The 19,975-nt window shown below is 35.3% G+C and overlaps 2 protein-coding genes, 2 long non-coding RNA genes and 1 pseudogene across 6 annotated transcripts; 4 read left to right on the top strand and 1 right to left on the bottom strand.

Moving 5' to 3' along the window:
* The first annotated feature begins 223 nt into the window (after positions 1 to 223).
* Positions 224 to 2,769, top strand: LOC147553519 (exocyst complex component EXO70C1 pseudogene; annotated as a pseudogene). The gene has a single exon (XR_015236953.1). The product of XR_015236953.1 is annotated as an exocyst complex component EXO70C1 pseudogene (transcript).
* Positions 2,770 to 3,324: 555 nt separating this feature from the next.
* LOC147553518 (uncharacterized) lies at positions 3,325 to 8,127 on the top strand. Its single transcript, XM_086670859.1, has 7 exons — positions 3,325 to 3,580; positions 5,520 to 5,619; positions 5,825 to 6,072; positions 6,189 to 6,308; positions 6,433 to 6,589; positions 6,664 to 6,836; positions 7,192 to 8,127. Exons 2-7 carry the CDS (start codon positions 5,544 to 5,546, stop codon positions 7,888 to 7,890), a joined length of 1,473 nt encoding a protein of 490 aa, XP_086526985.1. The 5' UTR covers positions 3,325 to 3,580; positions 5,520 to 5,543; the 3' UTR covers positions 7,891 to 8,127.
* Positions 8,128 to 12,320: 4,193 nt separating this feature from the next.
* Positions 12,321 to 13,323, top strand: LOC147553517 (glutaredoxin-C1-like). Its single transcript, XM_086669210.1, has one exon. It carries the CDS (start codon positions 12,411 to 12,413, stop codon positions 12,843 to 12,845), a length of 435 nt encoding a protein of 144 aa, XP_086525336.1. The 5' UTR covers positions 12,321 to 12,410; the 3' UTR covers positions 12,846 to 13,323.
* Positions 13,324 to 13,642: 319 nt separating this feature from the next.
* LOC147553516 (uncharacterized) lies at positions 13,643 to 16,515 on the top strand. 2 transcript variants are annotated; one of them, XR_015236910.1, is made up of 4 exons: positions 13,643 to 13,703; positions 14,012 to 14,250; positions 16,000 to 16,107; positions 16,278 to 16,515. It is a non-coding gene; the product is annotated as an uncharacterized LOC147553516 (long non-coding RNA). The 2 variants fall into 2 exon arrangements; XR_015236909.1 differs by lacking the exon at positions 13,643 to 13,703 and adding an exon at positions 14,953 to 15,204 and having other exon boundaries at positions 13,960 to 14,250.
* Positions 16,516 to 16,727: 212 nt separating this feature from the next.
* On the bottom strand, positions 16,728 to 18,777 carry LOC147553515 (uncharacterized). Its single transcript, XR_015236908.1, has 4 exons — positions 18,493 to 18,777; positions 18,304 to 18,372; positions 17,606 to 17,634; positions 16,728 to 17,306 (listed from the first exon to the last, which is right to left on the bottom strand). It is a non-coding gene; the product is annotated as an uncharacterized LOC147553515 (long non-coding RNA).
* Positions 18,778 to 19,975: the final 1,198 nt, after the last annotated feature.

Below are 19,975 nucleotides of genomic sequence, written 5' to 3'. Positions count from 1 at the left end.
TTGGGTGACAAGTAGTGTCTAAATCAGACCTAATAACCCTTCAGAATGTTTTTTTTGCTGATGTGACCTACTCCCATTAGTTCGAGGTTTGGAGCATGTGGGAAGAGAAAATTCCGTACCAACGCGAGCACCCCAGATCGGTTTTCGGGCTGAAGTGGGCCTCCATTTTGGGCCCAAACAACAATTGTGATACCCAAATACCTTCCTCCTACAATGTGGAGAGAGAAGAGAGGCAAGAGCAGAGAGAAGAAGGAATAAAAACCGGAACGTCGTGGCGAGCACAAACTCAAGTCAACCACCATGAAATTCTCACAAAACACACATCTCCTCCTCACGATCTTCTACTTTCTCTCTCTCTAAACTACTCTCTTTCGTATTCTTCTTCATTCAATCTCCTTCAAGAAATCAAAACACATTTCTCCTCCTCCTCCTAACTCTCCAAATGGAAAAAACTGATTCCGTTCTTCCTCTTGATCATTCCGGTAGTCCTACAAACGACTCCATTAATTCCGTCAACAATTCTGATCAATCCGACATTCCTTCCTCCCCAAACACTCAATCATCCCTTAAAGTTACCGATCCAACTGAATCTCCAAAAATCAATCCCATTACAGAAGATTCAACAACAACCCAGAATGAACAACAAGAAGAAGAAGAAAAAGAAGAAGAATCATCTGATGTTGAATCCAATCTCACTAAATTATCCGAAGAAATCGATCGATTCTTAACTCTTCTCTCATCATCATCTTCGTCAGATACAAAAAGGGTTGCTTCTGATGATAACAATGATCAGATTAATCCTTCTCCAGATGATAACAACGATCCACCACCGGAGATCCCTGCTTCAATTGAAAACTTTCTGAAACTGATTGAAGCTGAGATTCTTAATCAAGATTCAACAAAAGAACCAGAGAAATGGCTTCAAGATTCAGAAGAAGGACCTAATCTTCTTCAATCAATTGATAGAATCATCAAACTCACCAACACCCTTGGAGAATTTCAATCCAACCCTGACTACTCTGTTTCTATTAACCGTTCTGGTACAGTTTTGCAGAAAGCAATGGCATTTTTAGAAGATGAATTCCGATCATTTTTAGAAGATTCGAAAACAACTGAAACAGAATCTACCAACAACCCAAAAACCAAAAAGCAAGGATCATTCAAAGAACAAGCAGATCGTTGTATAATACCCGAACCTGGATCTTCCGGTGATGTTAAATTCCATGGGTACTCACCGGAAACAGTTTCGAATCTGAACAGAATCGCTAATTCGATGATTTCAGCTGGGTATGAATCAGAATGTTGTCAAGTTTATATTATCACAAGAAGACATGTTTTCGAAGATAGTTTGAGTAAATTAGGGTTTGAAAAGATTAGTATTGATGAGATATTGAAAATGCAATGGGAATCACTTGAAACAGAGATTTCTACATGGATTAAGACATTCAAACGTTGCAATTCTGTTCATTTCCCGGGCGAATTGAAACTCTGTGAATCTATTTTTGGTGATCATACAAAATTATCAATGACAATCTTTTCCAATCTTATCAAACTAGTGATGATCCAATTATTGAATTTCGCTCAAGCCGTTGCCATGACGAAAAGATCAGCTGAGAAATTGTTTAAATTTCTCGATATGTATGAAACTTTACGCGATTTAATTCCATTCATGGATGAAATATTCGTAAACGAATCGCCAAATGAATTGAAAACAGAGATTTCATCTGCTCGGTGTCGACTTGGTGAATCAGTAGTAAGTATTTTCTGTGATCTTGAGAACTCAATTAGGAGTGATATGGGTAAACAACCAGTTCCTGGTGGAGCAGTTCATCCATTGACAAGATACACCATGAATTATCTTAAATATGTTTGTGAGTATAAAGAAACATTAGAACAAGTTTTCAATGAACATAAAAGGATTGATCAATCAAATGATGATGATTATGATATCGGAACACCCACGAATCAAAACAACGACAATCGAGCAACACCTCAATCTCAATTTGCTATTCAGATTATGAATGTGATGGATTTATTAGATTCAAATTTAGATTCGAAAGCTAAACTATATAAAGATATATCATTGAGTTATATATTCTTAATGAATAATGGCAGGTATATAATGCAGAAGATTAAAGGAGCAGAGATTAATCAATTAATGGGTGATAATTGGAGTCGAAAACGATCTTCGGATCTTCGACAATACCATAAGAATTATCAAAGAGAAACTTGGAGTAAAGTTTTGTCATGTTTTAGAGATGAAGGATTACAAGTTAATGGGAAAGTATCAAAAACAGTATTGAAAGAAAGATTCAAATCATTCAATTCAATGTTTGATGAGATTCATAAAACACAGAGTTCATGGGTAGTAAGTGATGAACAACTTCAATCAGAACTTAGGGTTTCAATATCAGCTGTTATGATACCTGCTTATAGATCATTCTTAGGAAGGTTTAGACAATATTTGGATTCAGGGAGAAATCCAGAGAAGTACATAAAATATGGGCCAGAAGATATTGAGACATCGATCGACGAACTTTTTGATGGAAATCCTGCATCAATGGTGAGAAGAAGAACATGATCATGATCATGAAGAGATGAAAAGAAGATGGTGAACTTTTTAAGTAATGATTTTCTTTGCGTTAAATTTGTTTCATTAGTTAACTTTTTTGGGTGTGTTAATTGTATGGTTATGTGTTTAATTACCGTTAATCTAATTAATGTTATGTTGATTGATTCCATGTTTAAATAAAACAAATACATTTTACATTTTTTAGATTTAGTTTTTTTTTTAATTGTTCAGCGTGTGCCTCGAACTATTTTTTAGGTTTAGGTTTAGTTTCACTTGGCAATGTGGTCCATCCTGTTTTTCAGACAATTTAGCATTTTTCTTCGTTCACTTTATAATTGTTAGTCTGAGTTAAAATCATATTTAGTTATGATTATATCGGTACAACTAAAAAAGCCTTTACGATTATACCAGTACAATTAAAAATGTTTGTATGTCGATCGATAGCCGTCGTCATGTCAACGTGGACATATAATTCATAGCAACAACATTATGTTTTGAGTAAACCCTCAAAAGATTGAGAGTTACATTACAAACCAAATAAGATCTTTCCGCGTATGAATTAGTCACCCATAGAGTTGTCATTCGGTGCGGACCCAGCCGACCGACCGATATTATGTCTTCATCCGACCCATTTAAGGAAAGCCTGATCAGGTGGCTAGGTCAGAACTCAGAATAGCTCGTGGTCTGGACATGGTTGGGCTAAAGGTAGGTTCAGTAAATAAAGATAGTAAAAGAGGGTAAATTGGGAAATTAAGTTTGTAGGTCATCAGTAACAATCCAGATTCCAGACTTGAAGTAGAAAAGTGAATAGAGTATCCAATAGTCTGAACAGAAGAACCGACCAGAATCCAATAAACTCCCTCCCCACAAACTACTTCAATAAACCCTAAAACCCTAAAATTTACTTTCCCAACTCTATCTATTTTGAACCAAATAGATGTAAAACTTCAGAAGATTGTTATTGTTTCTTCTGATTATCATCATCATCTCCATTTGTATTTAAAAAAGGTTTGACTCTCTCTCTCTCTCTCTCTCTCTCTCTCTCTCTAGTTCTTATCTATGGATTTTAATTTCTTCTTCAATGGCGCTTCTTTACTTTTAATTTAAACTCATAAAGTTTGCTTCTTTTTTGGGTAATTCTTTAGGGTGTTTTTATGATCTAATTAAGGATGGGTATTTACTAATTAGTAGATTAATCATTTGAAGGGACTAAATTTAGTTATATGGAATTGAGATAAGTTGCTTAAGTGCATATTTCAATCTATCAAAATTTTGCACAATCCAGGAAGTTATTCAAAGAGAGTCAATCTGTAATTGGATTAGAGTTAGTTGATCATGCATGTGGAATTTGTAATGCCTAACTCATCTATATTCGGTTTCCTGATAGCTATAGCTATCTATTTTGGTTGCCATGTTTGCTTCCCACATAACCTTTAGAGGAAAGAGACAGAAAACTAAGTTCTATGGTCGAGGAAACTATAGAAACAAAATTGATGTTTGGGTAGTTGAATTTCGAGTTTTTTTTTTCTCTAAGGGGTTAGCAATGTTTAGTAGTTATTGACAGAGAAGGCAAGACGATAGTAGGGAGATTGTGGACTACTCTTTTGAAGTACTTGTGATGGGTGAAAGAACCCGTATAGTATGACTTTATTTTATTAATCACAATTGGTATGAAATAATTGTATATTCTAATGGTTGTTTCATTTGAGAGATGTTTTTCGATTCCTAGATGGACTTTTCCTAAATGAAAGGGAAACAAAGTTAAGATATTTAGTCTACATATTCTAAATTGTATTACTTACTTAAAATGGTGATTACTCCCGTTCTACTTAGAATCTTAGATTGTTGTACTTATATCGGTCCTTAACGGTAAATAAACCTTGCTTAGATCTCTTCTAAACTCTTGTTGGATGTTGCGTGCTAATGGATTTCTCACCCAAGTGACTACTATTCTTTTATGGGTTTACGGGTGCCTGGGACGTCATGTTGATAACTATGTAATTTTTTGTAATGCTCGGATGTCGTCAGGATGCATTAGTGTCCTGATCTTTTTTGCTTTCTTTCATAGTCGGCTAGCCCAGTCGACCTGGGCTCTTTTCACTCAAAGGGCGTTTGTACATTAATGGTGTGTTTGGATGGCGGAATCATGAATCCGCGGATTCATGAGTCCTTGGGATTCATGATTCCACGGATTCATGAATCCTAGTAATATTTTTTGGCTTGTTTGGCAACTAAGAATCCTATGATTTATTATTATTTGAGTATTTTTAAAAGTCTTTAGAAAAAATATGATGTTTGAAAAAAATAATGATTTTGAAAAAAAAATAATGATTTTGTAGAAAGAAATATTTTTTTGTTGATTTTAAGTTTGAAATTTAGGTTCATTAATCCAAAATCCTAGCAAATCCTAGGGGGTAAGGTGGGATTTTGGTCCAATACAATTTTTGGAATTAGGAATCCTTAGGATTCAAGAGTCCTAGGATTCTTGGTAGCCAAACAGACCAAGGATTCATGATTCCTACAAAATTCCACTTTTGATAGGAATCCTACTTAGGAATCCTGCAACCAAACACACCATAAATCTTTTGGGCAATATAATCGTTTAAAGATTCATAGAAAGAAAAAAAATTCTCATCCACCTGGCATCCCTCTCGATGACTTCATGACACATTATCTTCAAATATTTAGAAGGCACTTGATTGAGCTCTTTTTTTTTTCACTGTATCAGATCAAATTGACGGCATATTGCTAAAAAGTATGGTGACTTCTTTTAGTCATGTACTACTATTTACGAGCTTAAATCTGACGATTTTGCTCTGCAACTGTTTAAACCCCTGTTCTTATCATGCTTCAGTCTTGATAATCTTTCTTTATGAGATCTCGTAGGTTTTTGCATGAGCAAACTTGAATATTACTTAAATCTGGTCTTTCCCTTTTTCATTAATAGGTTAAGAAGTCTATATCTGGAGCAATGAATGGTACATTCAATGGACAAATATTGGTAGAAAAGCTGGCCAAGCTCAATAGCTCGCAACAGAGCATAGAGAGTATCCTTTCATTTACTATCTTTTTAGAGATGGAACATTATGGTCTATTCTTCTTTTATGATTTCTTAGTCACTGTCAACAAAAGAGACCAGGTTTGATTTTTTTCATGTTTTTTTCACATATTTCATATTTTCATGTTCTTTTTTCCGGGTTTATTTCCTAAAATATGTCAATTTTTGCCATTGCTCCCCTTGACTCTTTGAAGCTCTATCACACTGGTGTATTTTTCATAGGTCGAAAGCAAAGCAAGTTGTTGAAACATGGGCTAGACAATTCCATTGCTCTCCTCGAGAGCAAAGGTTGTCGTATCTCTATCTTGCAAATGATATATTGCAGAATAGTCGGCGAAAGGGTCCTGAGTTTGTAGGTGAATTTTGGAAAGTTCTTCCGGATGCTCTTAGGGACGTATTCGAGAAAGGAGACGAGTTTGAAAAAAATGCTGCCCTTCGACTGGTATGTGAAGTTACCTTAATTTCCGGCTTAGAACTTATATGAGTTTTTCATTTTCTTACAAAGAATCGTTCTTTCTTTTCTCTTTCGTTATTTTTCATCATTTTCTGCATATATAGGTTGGTATTTGGGAAGAGAGAAAAGTCTTTGGTTCTCAGGGTAAGATACTCAAAGAAGAGCTTACGGGAAGGAACTCAGAGAAAAATAATAGAAATGGAAAAACTTTCGGAGAGAAAACGGTGAGAAATATTGTCCGCATAAGCGTATTCGATTACACATTTTGGCTGTCGAATTTTTGTGGGTCATCACTTGTTTCGAGATTGATTATCTTAATTACTTTTTTGTTTTATTTTCATCAAACAGAAACAACATTTTGGAGATATAGTGGATAAAATTGTTTCAAGTTATGAAGTTGTTAATGATGGCTCAGTTGACGAAGAAGCTTTATTGAGCAAATGCAGAACTGCTGTTGCTTTTGTCGCAAAAGTAGAAAAGGAAATCGGCAGTGATAATAGCTCAGGTATATCATAAAATGGTCAAATCCTTAAATTTGATACGATTTCAGTAACTGAAGTTGTCTTCATCAATGAACAGGGAAATTTAATGAATCTGAATGTGCTGAGCTTCAAGGACAGCGTGATGTATTGAGGAAAAGCATTGAACAACTGACAGCAGCTGAATCATCGAGAGCAACTCTGGTGTCTCATTTAAGAGAGGCTCTTCAGGAGCAGGAAATTAAGCTTACCCAAGTCAGTAATCAACTTAAGGTATTTGTTCAAGCTTCACTAAACCTAATTTTTAGCAGATTTTCACTTTTTTTAGGTTTTGATTATAATTGTCAGATTGATTTATCGTTATACAAGAACATAGATAAGTGACATGACTTTTTAGTCACTTCAGAACGGCATTTTCGAGCATACACCGGGTGTGCATGTACCGCAGTATCATGCTCACATGGTCTAGCGTCACAAGAATCGAGCATGCACCCAAACGTGGCACCAAGGCACACATTTTCACGCCATGTGGCGTCACTGAGACATGATTTAGGGTGAAGTATATATATACATATATATATATATATATTTATATTCCACTTAATGTTCTCGTGTGTTCCATTTTCAGGATGCTCAGGCTAGATCAGAACAGTTGGAAAATGTTTGCCGAAAGTTTGAGAACGGGAGTATGCTAACCGAGCAGAGACCGAATGAAGCAACCACCTTGTCTGAAATGCATTCGAGTTTTACTCGTGAAACTCAAATACCCAGTAATGAGAAAGAGAAAACAGTTCCAGTCATGTACACACCACAGAGACTAACTTTTCCGATCAATGCTCCAACCATTGAAGAAGACAATAGGAAATCTGCAGCTGCCGCTGTTGCTGCAAAACTTGCAGCTTCTTCTTCCTCAGCTCAAATGCTCTCTCTGGTCCTAAATTCTTTAGCAGCATCAGAAGGTATAATCACAAACCAACTTAATGATTCCTCTGCCGAGTATCAACCCGAAAAGAGACCTAAAATCGAAAACCATCTACCTTCGTCTTATTCACAGTCATTTACGCCACCCTTACCTCCATTTCCACATCCTGAATCACTTCAACACCAGCCGGCCGTCACTCAACCACCACCTTCTTCGTCATCAATGTCGGGGGAGCCTGTACTAGCACCACCCGGGCATTTCATGCAAACTGCTGGATCCATGACAAGTGTACCCTATAGTTATGGTTTGACGCCCTCAAAACAACAACCACCACCTCCTTTATCTGGTTGTCCAATGAGTGGACCTCAACTTACAGGCATGCCTCCGTCTTACCAATCTTTCTAATCCTTACCAGAATTTTCCTGTATGGGAAGGTGGTCTCTAAAGCCAGTCATATCTTCCATGGGATCTTCATGAATTTCTTGATCCTAAAGTTAAAGTGTTAAGGGATAGATGAAGGATGAAAATTTTGATAGGTGTTCTTTCAGAAAATGTTCTTTGATTGCTCTTGATGTTTGATTCCATATTTCACTGAGTTGTATAAATTAAGTAATTTTATTTGATGTTTGAGTGCTTACAGTAGCTGGGTGCCCATTGTTCGGAGCAGTGCGATTTATTTAATGGTCGCGGCTTTGGGGAATAAAGAAAATTCTCCGGGGAATAAAGATTTTTCTTAAAACTAGTCAAATAAGATTGACTTTTTATGTTTCTTTCTATTGCTAAGGGGCTTCTAATTTTAGAAGATGCTATAAAAAAGGCTCCTCCATCTCATCACCTCTCTTTGCCACCTAACCTTCTCGCCACCTCATCATCATCTTCTCCGGCAAAGGTCGCCGACCGGCAAATTTTCCGGCCGGCGACCTTCAAACATAAAAAAAAAAAAGTAAAAAAAAAAAATTATCTTTTTCCTCTCTCCTCTTTCTCTCTCTAAATTTTTTTTTTCCCCTCAAAATCACTCTTCTCTCTCTTTCTAGATCTGGTGAACCAGATCTGGTTCACCAGACCTAGATGGTCTGTTCACAGACCTTGTTGAAGGTCTAGAGAGAGAGAGAAGAGATGGTTCACCAGATCTAGAGAGAGAGAAAAGAGTGATTTTGAGAAAAAAAAATTTAGAGAGAGAAAGAGGAGAGAGGAAAAAGATAATTTTGTTTTTTTTTTTTTTTTTTTATGTTTGAAGGTCGCCGGCCGGAAAATTGACCGGCCGGCGACCTTCGCCGGAGAAGATGATGATGAGGTGGCGAGAAGGTTAGGTGGCAGAGAGAGGTGATGAGATGGAGGAGAACTTTCAAAAAAATGTATTTTGTATTCCCTATAAAAATTTATTCCCCGGAGAACTTTAAAATAAAATCTAGATTCCCTCGAGAATTTATTTCCCGGAGAATTTTCTTTATTCCCCAAAACCGCGGCCTGTTTAATTTAAGGGTGCGGCTAAAGGCCCCCGACTAAACTGCTGTAGGCCTCCGGATTAAGCACAAATTGTGAGAGGTCCCATGTGTAATCCGGGGGCTACAACACTTTGGCTGGGGCGTTTAGCCCCTCCCTTTATTAGATAACATTTTACTTTTGATTAGAAGTCAGATTCAGACAGTTCAGATTCAAACCATCTTAAACGAACACCACCCAAGAATATTGACTTGGGAGATGATGATGCAAGCATAGCATGTGCATATAACGTATGAAGGAGGATTCCAAGAGCAGTATGGGATCAACCTGTTTAGAGATGCTCGGCTGGCCAGGCCAACTCAGGTGTTATTTCGGGCCGATGTAGGCCTCGATTTGAGTCCGATAGACTAGTATGGTCTGGTAATAAGTCCAGGTTGGAGAACGTCTGCCGGGCTGTTGAGAGTTGACATAGAAGAGATTTTTTTGACCAAAATAAGTCAAATTCAGACGATTCAGATCTAAAATATCTAAAAGGAAAATCGCGAAACAAGAATGTTTGACATGGGAGATGATGATGGTAGCATAACGTGTTGCATATGATGTATGAACGTGGGTTCCATCATGGCACGTCATGAAGATGTAGAAATATATAGTACTACGTAGTTGCGTCATGTTATGTGCAAGCATGTGAAATTGTGGATGGTGGTTTAAATGATTTATTATATAAATTGTTTTTTTTTTTTTTTTTGTTTTGGAATAAATAATGTGATTGGAGTGGTACTACTTTTGACCAAAAAGGGGTGATTGTGACTACTAATTAAAGAAATTTAAAAGACTAAAATCCAACCCATGAATCCGACAATCACAATTAACTTGTTTGTTTACTTACTTAAAGGCAAACTCAATTAACCCGAAAACCTTAATTATCTATGTTTCATCTTACTAATTACTTTTCCCTTTGTTGTTAAGTGAATGTCTATCCTCAATTAATGGGTTTTCCAATCTTGGGTTAAGCCATAATAACATATTTCTGTTTAGGTTTATTTGTTTGAATAAGTTAATATATCTACGAGAGAAGTTGAATTTTAACTTGTTAAAAATAAAAAGAACTTAAGTAAGATTTACGATGATAGTAATTGTCTTATAATCTAATCAGATGCTTCAGTAATTTGAGCTAATTAAAGATATAAAAAATTTTGGATGAAGTTGATTTCTATTTTGAGTTGAACTGTCATGTGATATATGAAAATGACATATATATATATATATATATATATATATATACCAAACTCAGTAAACATTTCAATGCCAAAACTTAGATTTAGAGCCAGTTAGGGCAAAGCCAACGTGGGGGCTCGGGCTCCCAATTTTGGGAGCCCTTAAATTTTGGGAGCCCTGGGGCTTTTCTCAATTCCAACGTTGAGCTCCCAGCAGGGGCCCCCAAGTCTAATTTATGTACGTGTGTGATGAACGTGTGTAAGATTTGTGTTTCAATTTTGAACTATAAAATATTAATTCCAAATAAAAAAATAAATTTTATTTTGTTCCATCACGAAAGAATTTTAAAATGATATACAAAAAAAAAGAACAAAACATTTTTTTAGCAAAAAGTATTTAAAAAAGAAGTATCTAAAACAATAAAAAGATTAAAAAAAATTAATTTAAAAAATAAATAAAAAAGAAATTAAGTGGGGTGGATCCCCTTTTTAGGGGATCCACCCCAAATATGACCGTTGGGACAACCCAACGGTCATATTTAGGGGCTGGGAGCCCCCCAGCCCCATCGGGAGCCCAGCCCCGGGGCTCCCGGGTTGGACGGCCAGCGGGCTGGGCTGGGGTTCCCAAAATTCAAATTGGGAGCCTCAACCCATGCACGCTGGCTTTGCCCTTAAGGTGGATAGGTAGATAAATATAGATGCGCGAGTGACCTCTATCTAAAGAATTCGTCAAAATGACCATGTGACTTCAGGAGAATAGGTGCCGTCCTCATATATAACTTCCGTACGTGCTTTCAGAACACGCGTTAGGAAAACCTATTATTTATGTAACTTCACAAAATTTCGAGGTTAAAGAAAGCTCTCAGGTACTGCTAATACCTCTTCACATGTACTCGATTGACGCACTCCAAGTAAATATAATATTACTCTTCTTGACTACAGTAACACATTTCATGCGCGTTCAATAGTCTTGCAAGAAATATGTTTCTCATGTCTTGTAGTATGAGAAATAGTTAAACCTGACATAACGCGTTGGCAGAGGTTTTGTGTACAAAAATAATAATATACATAAGTGTTAAGTTCAAATAGACATTACTTATTTAATTAATTAATTTCCCTCAATCTGGATTCTTTGATTAACTAATTAATTACTAGTATTAACCAAATTGACAAAGAACACAGGATGAGACAAAAGGCACCGCCACCTGCCATGGCTTGCCGTATCTTATAAAGACCATATTCAAAGAATATCATATCAATGGACTCATGAGGCATTTTTTTCTTTTTCTTTGACCAAAGTTATTTTGAAGGATTCCTCTCATAGAGAAAAATGAATTTTAAGTACCCAACTCAAACAGATGTCAATCAATACCACAAGTTACTACGCCATCGTAATGTAACTGATAAATAATAATAATTTTTTTTTTCACATTTATGAACTAATCAATACGTGATCGGTTGACAATTGTGTAACTGTAATTCAATGTAATCTATATTTTTGAAAAAACACAATCTCATAACTTAGCTGTTGTAATTTTTCTTAATATCAATAATTCTTAGTGGAAAAATAACAAGCGGTTTATATTTCATTCTCCAAAATTCCAAGTGGATAATGTTAAAAAGTGTAAGTGGTCGGTTCTCCAAATAAGCAAATACTTTAAAACACTCGTTTTGCTTTTCATTTTTCATTTTTCTTTTTCAAGTTGCACATTACAATAGTAATTAATTTAAAACCCCTAACGACAAGTATTCAGAGTTTCTTGCTCCCTCAAATTTATTTTTATTTTTGTGAATTTGAATCGAACCTAAACCTCCAGAATTTTGATGTTTATGTCAGCACTGTCAACCAACAAATGCCATTTGACACTACTTGTTGGAAACTTCCCCTTCTCTTTAGAAACTCTTCCATTGTGAAAATGTAAAACTAGTAAGGGCTAAAACATGTGCTAGGAAGAAAATCATGTTATTCAACCAAAAAAAAGGAAGAAAATCATGTACAAGGAGCGCATTGATTTAGAAACTCTTCATAATTTGAAAACCACCCTTAAAAACAACCTTCTATAACAAAATAGTCCCCAACACAACCATCACAATTGTAACTTTTTTTTTTTTTTTTTATTTCTCACTTTGCTTTCTATAAATACCCACTAAACCAACTACCTTTCTCTCACACTCTCACTCAATATCACAACACTACTCTTTTTTTTTGTTTGTTTGTTTCTACTCATCAATATCCATATATTACTTGATAGTTATTTGACAAAAATGCATTATCAATCATCATCTGAGTCAACATGGGGGTCTTATATGCCGACGTCAAGGACGGTCGGAGGTGGTGGCGGCAACGGTGGTGGAAGTGGCGGAGGCGGAGACTCTTACGATAGAATCGAAAAACTAGCATCAGAGAATGCAGTAGTAATATTCAGCATTAGTAGTTGTTGTATGTGTCATGCCATTAAAAGACTATTTTGTGGAATGGGAGTTAATCCAACTGTTTATGAAATAGATGAAGATCCAAGAGGAAAAGAGATTGAGAAAGGATTAATGAGGATAATGGGTAGTAGTTGTTCTTCATCATTAGGTGTTCCTATTGTTTTTGTTGGTGGAAAACTTGTTGGTGAAATGGATAGAGTCATGGCTTCTCATATTAATGGATCTCTTGTTCCTCTTCTTAAACAAGCTGGTGCCCTATGGCTCTAATTTCACAATCATTTCCTCTAAATGTAATATTTTGAGTTCGAAGTATGAATTATAGATCTTTACGTGATACAACTGAAGCAAAATTACATTCTGTAATAATAATATTCGGCTAGGTAGATTGCAAAGTATGATGTTTAATTGGTCTCAAAGCTCTTTAATTCATAGCTCTTACCTATATCATTGGAAGATCATGAAATGAGGGTAGATGTTAATTAGTAGGAAAAATGCTATTTGATTCGAAAATAGAGATGAGACTTTAGTCTCAAAGAGGAGGTAGGGTTTGTCTTTCAAATCAAATGAGGTTGTTTTCTTTAATTTTAACTTTTCTTTTTTGTCATTTTCATTTTGTTTCAGAATCTAATTTCTCACCCTTGAGTCAGTGTCACTAGAGAAAAAGAAAAGAAAAGCTAATTATTGTATTTGTCTTTCTTGAATGTTTTAAATCTTCTTATTGCTTTTATAGTGATGTCTAAGGCTAGGTTGTTCTTATGCTCAATTACTTTTTTTTTTTATATAAGGTTCTTATGCTCAAATATAATGATAGTTAAAAAAAAAAAAGAAAAAGTGATGGGTATATGAACCACCTAATGGCTGCAAAAAAAAAAAAATGCAAATTAAAGTATTAATCCAAAGAGTTATTTGAAAATCAAAAATGATGCTATGCCCGGCTGAATCCCGGCCCCAATCCCGGCCAGCCGAGTTGGCAGTCCAACCGGGCATAGCATCATGACATGGAATGAGAGAAATGGTAGTTTTTTGGATATTTACAAATAGGTCCCTCAAGTTTGCATCCTGTTGAGTTGAGGACATTATCTATTTTCACCAAAACACGGGATTCTCTTCTTCCAACAGCTAAGAGCATCTCCAATGCAAAACTCAAAAAAATCTCTATCCGTCCTATTTGTCGAGTTCCAATTGAGATTCTCACTCATAGGTGTCGAAAATAGAGATCCTCAATTCTTGTATGTCTCCAATGCAATACTCTAAACTCTTTTATTTTACTTACGTGTTATGATTATTTTCGTAATAAAGTAATTAGTTATTTTGGAAATATACAAAGACTTGATTTCTATTGGTTGAAATTTAAATATTGATGAGTTGGACAATTAGAGATATCTCAAGAGGACACTCTGAAAATTGAGTTTTGCATTGGAGATGCTCTAAAGCTAGGGCAAAAACGAATTCTTCCAAATCGATTTTGCTCCCAAAGTTATCTCAAATCGATTTTGCTCCCCTCTTCCTTTCCTCTTTTGAGTTGTGATTTTTAGTTCAAAAGCACTCGGATTTTGCTTCTTCACTCGATTCCTGAAATTCAAAAGCTAGGGCGAAATCGATTTTGCCGAGAAAGAGGAAATTTGGGAGCAAAAGGTAGGGTTCTTCATTCTGCCCTCTTTCATCAGACTAGGTAGGATTCTAATCTCTTCTTCTATCTTTATTTATCTCTGTTACCTCTTTCTCTTTGCTAACCCATAAAAGAAGGATTATTTATAGCTGTTGAAGTAGAACTAGTGTTAGGGTTTTGATCTCCATATGGAAGAAACTGATTGTAAACCCCATTATTAGTACTAATTAGTCTTGATGAAAAATACTGTTAATTATAGTAGTTGAAGTAGAACTAGTGTTAGGGTTTTGATCACACTAATGGTGTTCTTTAGGAAGAAACAAAATTTGTGTCTAGTTATGTTCAAATTTTGAAAAGAAGAAAAACAAAAAGACCCATAGAATTTTACAAATTCAAACATCAACCTATAATTAATTAATTACTCTTTAAACAAGATCATGAAAATCCATGAATCATGATTAATATTACTATTAATCTTCTGTTCACTTTTAGACCTTATAAACCCTTTTTTGCTTATCTTCTTCTTAATATTCATTGATGAACTCCTCAAATTGTTCATATTTTCTTCATGACCCTTGATGATATCCATCAAATACCAGAAAATAGAAGTGCAAATTATAGGTTATAGCTAAAGATCTTCCATATATAATCAACCCACTAATATTTTCTGATGAAGAAGAAGATATAGAGTAATCTATTGATGATGAATCATTTCTAGAACTTAATTTTGTGCTAATTCTCTTGTTTCCGTGTTGGATACACAAGAGAGTTCGCTTGGTGATAGTCACCAACACACATACTATACACCGGAACCTAGGATGGTAATTTATTAGGGACGATTTCAAGCTCGGTTTAGGGTATCAAACCACTTCCTAACAGCATCATCTTAGGGACGATTTCTCTCTGCAAACTCTCTATACGAATTTGGGCATTCTGTCTCTCTCTCTCTCTCTCTCTATACGATTTCAAGCTCGGTGTTGGCATCAAACCACTTCCTAACAGCATCTTGGTTTGAAGGTACTCTGTTGTACCCTTTTCACCTCTAATTTTTGTGAACTTTGTATGATTTTGCCTTAAATTGATTTCTATTTGTCTGATTTGATGAATTTGGGAGAAATTTCTCTAATTATATGTTATAAATGTTCTGAAATTTGTAAGATTTTGCCATATGTCTGATTTGATGATTTTGGGAGAAATTGCCCTAGTTATATGTTATAAATGTTCTGAAATTTGTGAACTTTGTAAGATTTTGTCATAAATTGATTTATATATGCCTGGTTTGATGAATTTGGGTTTTGTTGCCCTAATTATATTATATTATATGCTATAAATGTTATGAACTTTGTGAACTTTGTGAACTTTGTAAGATTGTGTCATAAATTGATTTCTTAAACCTCTCAATGTTATACCACTTCTTGCGTCAACTTCAATTGCGTTGTGGTTATCGTTCATTATCGTGGCCCTTTACACGAACTATTCGAAGAAACTCAAACATACTTGTGGAGGACTTTCAATAGAATGCTTCAAATACACAATTCGTTACATGAGATTGGAAGTCCCAACTTCATTCATGGTGTGGCGTGGTAAGGACTTTCAATGGAATGCGTGGTGAAGTTATGGTATGCATAGATAGGAGTATTGCTGAGCTTCAATGTAGTCAACGGACTGTCGAAAATTTCTCATCTAAAAGGAGAAAGATCTACGAAGTTATTATCTTCTCCTGCCACATCTTATGGATAAAAGACATATTGTTGATTATATTCTGTATCCTATTATTACTCGATGCTGATAAGAATTCAATCTTTTTAATAGTGAGATGGACTTGAAAACAAATACATGGTTCTTCTCTAAGGTGGTGGGGCATTAGTTGCAGATTGGTTATCTTTCATTGTGGCTGTAGTGATCAACTCAATCTCTCTTGTAGGCATTACAACTTTGAGCTGTATTTACATAAAGACTTTTCATGGCTTAATCGACTGATTTGCTATTATGTACTTGAGCATTACAACTTTGAACTGTATCTTACATATAGTTAATATTTCTCTCTTGAAATTTTGCTGAATTGTTCGTTCTCGTATATTTTGTAACAGTCGAGCAGAAAAGAGTTGGCAAGCGATATCGAATCTTTGAAGAAGAAGATTGCGGGAAGTTGATAGAGTTGCAGTTTGTGTTGAAATTTGTGGAAATATCTTGTATAAGAGATGTATTTGACCGGTTAATATAAATGTAGTTCCCATGTTAATATAAATGTAGTTCCGATGTACGTTCTTTTTCTTTTTTATTTGTATTTATACCAATTTCTTTATAAAGATGGACTGATTTTCAACATTTACTTGCATAACCACTATAAATCAATTCTACGTCTCTTATGGAGTCTTAGTGGATCAGATACTTCCAAGTAGCATTTCTTTTCACATGGAAGAAGCATTCAACCTATATCATCAAAAAAATAACCAAATTGCAAACTCTAAACTTTTTCAGATCGAAGCTGCCAAAGAGTTCCTAGAGAAACCTTTTTAACTAAATGCAGATCATAGACATAATGAAATTTCTCATCTTATTCTTTATAAATGAAAATTTATCAATAATAAGTCAGTAACATACAAAACTTCACAGGAAAACATAAGCCACAGAAACCCAATTTCTCATCGTTAAAAATTCCTAACCCTACTATTATCATTCTAAACATAACTAAACTACCCGAATCGTGCTATCATCATCATGATTATGTTAAACTTCAAACACTTTTTCGAAGTTGAAAAAGTCATAATCATCTAAACTTGCAAATTGGATACTCCACATCTTGTAATAAGCTTCATTTCCCAGCTTCAGGATTATCACTTCATTATCTGAACCGAAAGTTATGGCACTAGTAGTATACTCGTTCGTCATCGACAAAGCAAGGGGTCCAAAAAGTCGTCTCTCACTCCTTTGTTCGGTGGATTTTTAATAAATTCTGATCCAATGTGCATTTGTATATAAACGTTCTTCCAACATCTAATATCTTTATCCTCTGTCACTTAAGAAACAACTCAAGAACTTCACATCTTCAAATGTAGTCTACTTTGTGCTTCGATTCTTGGAAATTTCAGAAGTTATCTCCTCCATCTTCTTTCCATCTAAACACAAATAATCCGAAAAAATAATGTAAGACTGAGGGGAATAAAAAAAAACTACGTAATCGTACCTAAAATCTGAACGAAATCAATTTGAACCAAATTAGGGCAAAACTAGTCATCACCAATAATCTAGGGCAAAACTAGTTACCACCAATAATCTAGGGCAAGCACATATGATTTGTTTTTTTTCTTCTACGGAATCCGATATCATTAATTTTCTATTGCCAAAAACATACATACCTTTATTATAACATCAGATAGTATCTAAATAAACACAAACACACACAACCACAATATACCTTTCCGTTTCGGTTAGTCGAGCCATCACCTACAAAACAATATATAGCATGACATTAGACCCTATTTGAGGGCAAATTTCTCTCAAATTCATCAAATCAGACAAACATAAATCAATTTATGGCAAAGTCATACAAATTAGTTTAAAACATCCTATAATAGATCCGTCGAATGAGAATAATAGCCGAATTTGAGTCTAACAGTAACACTAAACCTCAGTTGACAATTGTGAATCAACCTTGTTTAGTAGAGAGAGAGACATAGAGATTTAGCAAAGAGAAATAGGTAGTTAAGAGAGACAATTGTGAATCAACCTTGACATACAAATCTTATACAAATACAGATACCATTAACGACCCAACTATAGACTTTGGTAAAATACTTAACTTCAGAAGAAATTACTCGTCGGGTAATACTTAATGAAATTTGTTCCTACTATTTTTTATCATCACAACAATTTCATCAAGACAGACAAATTAAGGCAAAATCATAAAAATCATATTAGGGCAAAATCATAAAAATCATAAGATTGTTAATGACAACCCCAACGAGTAATACTTAATGAAATTTGTTCCTACTATTTTTTATCATGACAACCTCAGAAGATTGTTAATGACAACCCCAAAGATTTGAGTCATATTAGGGCAAAACCATAAAAAGTTCTCAAAAAATTAGAGTTGAAAAGATAACAACAAAGTACCTTCAAACCAAGATTGTTAGGAAGTGGCGGGATGCCAACACCAAGCTTGAAATCGAACCTAAGATGAAGCTTGGGTTCGTAGAGAGAGAGAGAGAGAGAGATATAGAATTAGAAATTTGTAAAGAGAGTTAGCAAAGAGAAAGAGGTAAGAGAGGTAGATGATGATAGAAGAAGAGATTTGAATCTTACCTTTGTTAATGAAAGAAGGAAGAATGATGAAGAACCCTAGATGTTTTTCTCCCAAAAAGTTTCGGTCTCTTAACCGGAAATTTGCCCTAGGACTGAAAGAAGGAAGATAATGATAGAAGAAGAGATTTGGCCCTGTTTTGACTAAAAGGACTGATTTTCAAAGAAGCAAAATTCGGGGGATCCAAAATGAAATAAAAACTCAAATACCCAAAAACACAACCCACGTCATGTTGCTATGCCCGGTTGGACTGCCAAGTCACCCGGCCGGGATTGGGGCCGGGATTCAACTGGGCATAGCATCATTTTTGTTTGAAAATAGAATTTTAGACCTAATATACTACTAGGTTTCATGTAAATCCTAGATGATCTAGTTCTGTAGGTCCTACAGAGTTTGAGCGACCAGTTGTTGTCCGTCAAGGAAAATCTTTATCACACACTTTTGTTAGTCAACACACATTATGACCAAGTTAATACTATTCACATACCATCTAACTTCTTCTCTAATTTTGACCGAAATTTAGCATATCTCTTTCTCTAGTAACTCTCTTTTTGTTTCTCTGCCTGTCTATCTCTCTAATAGATCTCTCTCCCCCCTCAGTTTCTTCCTGGACGAATTTAAGTTAGGGCTTCTCCAGTCAGGTCTCTCTCTCTCTCTCTCTCTCTCTCTCTCGCTCTTAAATACCGATGGTTTGGTCGATAATAATGCACGGTAGATCAGGTAGTTCTAGCAGAAAGAGATGACCGTTAAAGAGAGAAAAACCTCAAAGAATTACCAAGTAAAGAAAGGCACGGGATGGCCGAACAAACACACAAGGTGACAGGGTCAAGTCAAGGGTCGAGCAAACACACGAGATAGCAAAGCCAAGGCATGGGACAACCGAGCAAACACACGAGATAGCAAAGCCAAGGCATGGGACAACCGAGCAAACACACGGGATGTGTATGATAGAGAGAGGGCAAATGAACCAGGGAGCTGAGGTGTGAGATATATGAGACAGATAACGAGACAGTGAGAAAGGGAGAAGATAAAGAGAGAGAAAAAAACAGTGAGAGAAGAACATAACAAGATAGAAGAGCAAGAGAGAATACAGAAGGAGATGAAGATTATGAGCATATAAAAAACCAAACTTTGGGCTCAAACTGAAGTTGCCCCAAAATCAAATCTAATTGATCAAAGTCTTTTTTTCTTCGGAGATATTTTTGGATGTCCTAAAGCCACGACCTTTGAACTATTATCCCATACCTAGAAAATCAACTAAAAGAGAATGAAATAAGAAGTAAATTACAATGTATTTTTGATAAACGACATTTGACAAAATAATCTTGTAATTAACGCATTAAAGAAGAGGATGTTTAAATTATGCAATATATTTTTTTGTTAAAAGAAATACATATTCGTTGATTGGAGCTTTTTTTTGTGGACTTAGAACCCAACAAATTAAACATATATCCATTCGCTGTCAAATTTGAATTATGATTGGTA

This window comes from Eschscholzia californica, unplaced genomic scaffold (assembly GCF_041429995.1).
Source record: "Eschscholzia californica isolate CP2 unplaced genomic scaffold, dmEscCali1.0.p SCAF_3, whole genome shotgun sequence".
Lineage (NCBI taxonomy): Eukaryota > Viridiplantae > Streptophyta > Magnoliopsida > Ranunculales > Papaveraceae > Eschscholzia > Eschscholzia californica.
The sequence above is the reverse complement of the archived record's forward strand: the minus strand, read 5'-3'. Positions and strand labels throughout refer to the sequence as shown.

Bases quoted from the DNA above. Each gene is read 5' to 3' on its own strand.
- LOC147553518 (XM_086670859.1), top strand. From the start codon at position 5,544: ATGAATGGTACATTCAATGGACAAATATTGGTAGAAAAGCTGGCCAAG. The intron at 6,073-6,188 runs GTATGTGAAGTT...CTGCATATATAG, and splicing joins AAAATGCTGCCCTTCGACTG to GTTGGTATTTGGGAAGAGAG. The intron at 6,837-7,191 runs GTATTTGTTCAA...TTCCATTTTCAG, and splicing joins AAGTCAGTAATCAACTTAAG to GATGCTCAGGCTAGATCAGA.
- LOC147553517 (XM_086669210.1), top strand. From the start codon at position 12,411: ATGCATTATCAATCATCATCTGAGTCAACATGGGGGTCTTATATGCCG.